This window comes from Rhinoraja longicauda, chromosome 21, assembly GCF_053455715.1.
Source record: "Rhinoraja longicauda isolate Sanriku21f chromosome 21, sRhiLon1.1, whole genome shotgun sequence".
In the NCBI taxonomy this organism is placed as follows: domain Eukaryota; kingdom Metazoa; phylum Chordata; class Chondrichthyes; order Rajiformes; family Arhynchobatidae; genus Rhinoraja; species Rhinoraja longicauda.
This window is the reverse complement of record NC_135973.1, coordinates 36,230,682-36,237,422: the sequence shown is the minus strand read 5'-3', so window position 1 is coordinate 36,237,422 and position 6,741 is coordinate 36,230,682. Positions and strand designations below refer to the sequence as shown.

Sequence of the window (6,741 nt, the reverse complement as noted above, 5' to 3'; positions counted from 1 at the left end):
TATTCATTCATCATGATTTGAAAGATTTACATTTTACACAATTGTCAAAAATAAATGCAGTACCATAATATACCACATGTTTTGATGCCTTGCACCTATTTTTAAGGTTGTCATATTTATACTTACCATAAATACTTAAATAAGAAAGCAACAGTTCCTTAAAGAAAAATGTTCAAATCTACAAAATGAAGTATATGAAAATACTCATTTATACAAAACTCTTATAAACATATGCCAGGTGCCAACTTAAAAGGATTTTGCATTCAAGTTAAACAGTTTGTGTAACATCTCGAACTTGGGTGTAAACAGGGAAATAGAAATGAAGCTACAAGACACCAGAGTCCTTTGCCATTTTGTAGAAGCTTCCTTTTCTACGAATAAGATTTGGTATGGTATCAAACTCCACAATCTGGCCCCTGTCCAGAACCAGAACCCTGCAAAAACAAAAAGATAATGTTCAAAATCTCACAAAAACACAACCATTAAAACATTGCCAATTTCCCCACTTTTAGAGTTACCCAATGCAAACATAATTTCACATCTTCATATCAAACCTTAAACTGTATCCATATTTGTGAGACCGACACAAGAAAACCAAGACAAAAACAAAATGTTTCTTACTGTTACAAATATGGCTTAAGGATCACTCACTTACACACATGGGCTGTTAATCTGTGGAGAATCTCAACCTTAGCACCATCACACAGTCCCAAAGAGTCTGTGATTCAGCACTGGACAAACCATTGTGCTCAAAAAGGCCAGATTAGGAACTGCCGATGCTGGTTTAAACCAAAGATCAATACCAAACTCTGGAGTAACTCAGCAGGACAGGCAGCATCTCTGGAGACAAGGAATGGGTGACATTTCAATTCGTAACCCCGGCATTCCCTCTCTCCAACCCTCCCCCAGCAAAGTCGCACCAGCTTCTCGTTTTCACCCAACAAACAGCAATAAATGGCCTGTTTTATCACCATGACCTTTTTTGCATATCTTTAATTCATAATTCTTTATCTCTCGACATCATCGTTTTATCTTTCATTCCCCTTATCCCTAACTAGTCTGAATAAGGGACTTGACCCGATACGTCACCCATCCCTTCTCTCCAGAGATGCTACCTGTCTCGCTGAGTTACTCCTGTGTTTTGTGTCTATCTAAGATTAGTCCTGTGATGGGGAGGACAATATACCTGGGCTGTGGTGAGCACACTTCAGCACAAATGTGTTTTAATTGTCTAGAAATATTTTTAAAGTTGCAGTCTTTACACAAAGTTGAATGTGTTGAAACATCCTGAAACATTGTTTGAATAAATGTGGCTGTCAGGGGAATGACTAAGTCTGGAAGTTTTTTCACTCATCTTGCTAGTCCAACTTTATTGACATCCAGTTCTTCTTGCCAGTGGTTTTCTTGGAAGACTTGGATGGGAGAATCCTTCCAGGTATGGAGTGGGCATCACCAGTTTTTTTATACATCTTATAAACATTCATGTCAGAAGAGCAGAATTAGGCCATTTGTCCCATCAAATCTACTCTGCCATTCAATCACGGCTGATCATTATTTTATGTTTTAGAGATACAGCGCGGAAACATGCCCTTCGGCCCACCGGTTCCGCGCCAACCAGCTATCTCCGCACATTAACACTATCCTACACCCACTAGGGACAATTTTTACATTTACGAAGCCAATTAACCTACAAACCTGTACGTCTTTGGAGGGTGGGAGGAAACCGAAGATCTCGGAGAAAACCCACACAGGTCACAAACTCCGACAGACAGCACCCATAGTTTGGATCGAGCCCGGGTCTCCGGAACTGCATTCGCTGTAAGGCAGCAACTCTACCGCTGCGCCACCGTATCATTCCCTCTAAACCCTATTCTGTGTTTTCCCAATAACCCTTACTAATCAAGAATCTATCAATCTCCGCCTTATAAATACCCAATGCCGGCCTCCATAGCAGCTGGTGGAAATGAATTCCACAGATTCACCATCCCCTGACGACATGAATTCCTCTTCATCTCTTTTCTAAAGGTACATCCTTTTATTCTGAGGCTCTGCCCTCGGATCCTGGACTTTCCCGCTAGTGAAAACATTCTCTCCACATCCACTCTATCGAGGCCTTTCACTATTCATCAAGTTTCATTGAGGTCACCCTCATTCTTCTAAACCAGCAAACAGAGGCCCAGTGCCTTCAGACACTCATCATAACCTAATCATCCACGGGATCATTCTCGTAAACCTCCTCTGGACCCTCTCCAAAGCCAGCAAATCCTTCCTCGGATTAGCGGCCCATAACTGCACACAATACTCCAAATGCGGTCTGACCAGTGCCTTATAAAGCCTCAGCATTACATCCCTGTTTTTATATTCTAGTCCTCTCTAAATAAATGTTAACATTGCATTTGCCTTCTTCACTAGCGTTCTCCCCGTAACCTGCATGGGTTTCCTCTGAGATCTTCGGTTTCCTCCCACACTCCAAAAACGTACAGGTTTGTAGGATAATTGGCTTGGTAAATGTTTAAAAAAATGTCCCTAGTGGGTATAGGATAGTGTTAATGTGTGCTGTATCTCTAAACTAAATTAAACTTGCAAACTTTTGGGAATCTTGCACCAGCACTCCCAAGATCCTTTGCACCTCCAATAATAACTTACAGAATGAATCACTTGAAAAATCAATTCCACTTTTGAAAATAAAAGGGCTTTCTTCTTTTTCAAGTTGCCATAAAGATTTTAGTTAGAAATACAGCACAGAAACAGGCTCTTTGGCCCGCCGAGTCTGTGCTGACCAGTGATCCCCGTACACGAGCACTATCTTACACACTAGGGACAATTTACAATTTTTACCCAAGCCAATTAACCTACAAACCTGTACGTCTTTGGAGTGTGGGAGGAAATCGGACCAACTGGTGAAAACCCACGAGGTTTCAGCGAGAACGTACAAACTCCGTACAGACAGCACCCGTAGTCAGGATCAAACCCAGGTCTCTGGCGCTGTAAGGCAGCAACTCTACTGCTGCGTCACTGTGCCACCTAAATTAACGTTATATGCCTTTGTGATGACATTTTAAACAATCACTGGAGGCACAAAAGACTGCAGATGCTGGAATCTGGAGCATTAAAAAAATAGCTGGAGATACTCAGTGGGTCAGACAGCATCTGTGAAGGGAAATCTCTGGTCAATATTTTGGATCAAGGTCCTTCATCTGGACTGGACAATCACTGGATGCACAGACCATTGTCTTTTAACATCCCCATATTCTATCCTCGGGAGGTAGTATAAATGTGGTTGTACACAAGGACCAGTTTCTCCAACCTTCCCCGACAACATGGCTGAGATTCCAACAAGTCAATGGGAATATTGATGGCTTGAATTAACCCACTTTTCTGTTGACAAATTATTCAATAATTTGAATTAGTTATCTTCTAAGTAATTAAGAATTAAACAATGGGTATGATTTACCCTGATTAAGCCATGTTGATTTTGAGAATGTTACCAAAATTCGCTTAAGAAATGGAGTGAAATTTTTCCTCAAACTGATCTGCCAAGGTGGCACCGACTCCCATAGGTTGCAATCGCAACCTGTTCCTTCAGCAGGCATGAAGAACCTCACAAGAAAGCAGTATATTTCTTCAAATACAGGTACTCCCCAGATTACGATGGTTCGTCTTGCGATAGTTCGCCTTTGCGATGGTGCAAAGCCAGGAACCCGTAGCGAGCCGCCGCTCGCTTCCGGACACGTGATCGCGCGTTTTCAATGGATTTCGACTTACAATACTTTCGGTTTCTAATGGGTTTTTCTGAACGGAACCCCATCGGAAGCCGAGGAGTGAGTGCCTGTATGCAGCTAATTGCAGGTGATACATGGTGCTGAAGAGGACGTGTTCTTTATCCTGAATGACTTTATACTTCCCATCAAATTAGTCAAATTGGACAATATGCCATGTGCAATCACCCAGTACATAAAAATCACATCATGCTAAATTACCGTGTATAATCCATTATGGTGTTGATACGATGTGCTATTGTGAGGACAGTGCATTGATCAAACTGGTTTCTTATTGTTGACTGGATGAGTTTGTCAGTTTCCAGATCTACAGCAGCTGTGGCTTCATCAAGAACTAGGACTTTAGATTTCCGAAGGAGAGCTCGTGCTAAACAAATCAGCTGTCGTTGTCCAACACTGAAAACACAAAATAGTTAGATCTTTAACAGGAAAAAAAACTGCAGATGCTGGCTAAAATCAAAGGTAAACACAAAATGCTGGAGTAACTCAGCAGGTCAGGCAGCATCTCTGGAGAGAAGGAATGGGTGACATTTCGGATCGAGACCCTTCTTCAGACCTGAAGGGTCTTGAGCCGAAACATCACACATTCCTTCTCTCCGGAGATACTGCCTGACCCACTGAGTTACTCCAGCATTTTGTGTCTAGTTACTTTGCTTTTCGTTCCAGAGTCCCACAAAAAATAAATCAGTATTCCTAATCCTGAATTAGCCATACTTATATAACTGGTGCTAGACACAAAAAGCTGGAGTAACTAAGGCACAGGCAGCATCTCTGGAAAAAAGGAATGGAGAAACATTTCGGGTCGAGACCCTTCTTCAGACTGAGTCAGGGGAAAGGGAAACGAGAGATTTAGATGGTGATGTATGCGATGGCTGATGGGGTGAAGGGTGAGGACTAGGGGGACTCTGTCTCTGTTGTGACTAGGGGGAGGGGGAGCAAGAGCAGAGCTGTGGGGTACCGAGGAGACACGAGTGAGGGCCTCATCAATGATGGGAGAGGGGAACCCCCATTCCCTAAAGAATAAGAACATCTCAGATGTCCTGGTATGGAACACCTCATCTTGAGCACAAATGCGGCGTAGACGGAGGAATTGTGAGTAGGGGATAGAGTCTTTGCAGGAAGCAGGGTGGGAAGAAGTGTGGTCCAGATAGTTGTGGGAGTCAGTGGGTTTGAAATAGACATCAGTCGATTATACCTTTACAGCTAATGCAGCGCCGGAGACTCAGGTTCAATCCTGACTACGGGTGCTGCACTGTAAGGAGTTTGTACGTTCTCCCCGTGACCTGCGTGGGTTTTCTCCGAGATCTTCGGTTTCCTCCCACACTCCAAAGACGTACAGGTATGTAGGTTAATTGACTGGGTAAATGTAAAAATTGTCCCTAGTGTGTGTAGGATAGTGTTCATGTACGGGGATCGCTGGGCGGCGCGGACTTGGTGGGCCGAAAAGGCCTGTTTCCGAAGGTGGGCCGAAGGGCATGATATGATATGATATACAAATGGTGAGTATTGTCATGGCGTTGAACTCCCACAATTTATCCCACAGGGGATGGAAACAGGAGGTGTAGAAAAAAACTGCAGGTGGTGGTTTAAATCGAGGTAGACACAAAATGCTGGAGTAACTCAGCATCTGATGCTGCCTGACCTGCTGAGTTACTCCAGCATTTTGTGTCTACCTTTGATTGAAACAGGAGGGTCAAGTCAAGTCAAGTTTATTTGTCACATACACATAGAAGTTGTGCAGTGAAATGAAAGTGGCAATGCCTGCGGATTGTGCACAAAAAATTACAATTACAGCTTAAAAATTAAAATTAATACCGAAAAAAAAAATGTAGTCCCTGGAGTTATAATAGTTAACAGTCCTGATGGCCTGTGGGAAGAAACTCCGTCTCATCCTCTCCGTTTTCACAGCGTGACAGCGGAGGCGTTTGCCTGACCGTAGCAGCTGGAACAGTCCGTTGCTGGGGTGGCAGGGGTCCCCCAAAATCGTGCTTGCTCTTGATCTGCACCTCCTGATGTATAGGACCTGCAGGGGGCGAGTGTAGTTCCCATGGTGCGTTCTGCCGAACGCACTACTCTCTGCAGGGCCATCCTGTCCTGGGCAGAGCTGTTCCCAAACCAGACTGTGATGTTGCCGGACAGGATGCTCTCTACAACCCCAGAATAGAAGCATGAAGGATCCTCAGAGACACTGAATTTCCTCAGGTGGACATTAATTAGTGAAAGGGGCAGAAAGGGGGGGGGGGGGGGGGGGGGAGGGAGGGGGGCAGAGGGGAAGGAAGCAAAAAAAGAGCAGGGAAGTAAAACAGACTGGACAAAAGGGTTGAAATTGGAAAATCCAATGTTCATACAATATAGACCACATAATCAGAATAATGCCTGTATTAGAGGGTGTTAGCTACAGGGATAGTCTGGACAGCCTGGAACACACTATCAGGGGTAGTGGTTGATCTTCTTGGATAGGTAATTCCTCTGGGTGAAGAAATTTGTCATCCCTATCTGGAATCGCCAACCGCATATTTTGAGACTGTGACATTCGTGTCTTGGCAATCAGCCAGGGCAGCTGACAAATGTTGATTTCTTTAATTTCAAGTAACTCCTGCATTCCCTCCCCCATGTAAACTACCTAGATGGAACATGATGCGTACCTTCTTGGTTCCCCCCGACCCTAGTCGTCTTACTACGTAGTTCCAATGTTAGCATCCTTGTCTCCCTCCTGTTAGCAAATCTTTCCCAGCCAGGAATGAGCCATTATGGACCACCCCTCCTGAGGTCATCTGTTGCCAGCCCTGATTTATTCTGGCCTTTTCTCGCCTCCAGTTACCCCCCCCCCCCCCCCCCCCCCCCACCATCTTTCGTTCTGAAGAAGGGTTCCGACCCTAAACATCACCCATTCCTTCTCACCAGAGATGCTGCCTGACCCGTTACACTCAGCCTTTTGTACCCATCTTCAGTATGAACCAGC

General features: G+C 44.2%; 1 protein-coding gene across 1 annotated transcript in view; it reads right to left on the bottom strand.

Annotated features, from left to right (window-relative positions):
- Positions 1–6,741, bottom strand: part of abcc1 (ATP binding cassette subfamily C member 1 (ABCC1 blood group)) — a 107,811-nt gene continuing 101,070 nt past the window's right edge. The window contains exons 30-31 of the mRNA XM_078418355.1: positions 3,981–4,175; positions 1–434 (exon numbers count right to left, since the gene is read on the bottom strand). Of these exons, the coding sequence (XP_078274481.1) occupies positions 326–434; positions 3,981–4,175 (304 nt within the window). The 3' untranslated portion in view covers positions 1–325. The remainder of the gene's footprint in view (positions 435–3,980; positions 4,176–6,741) is intronic.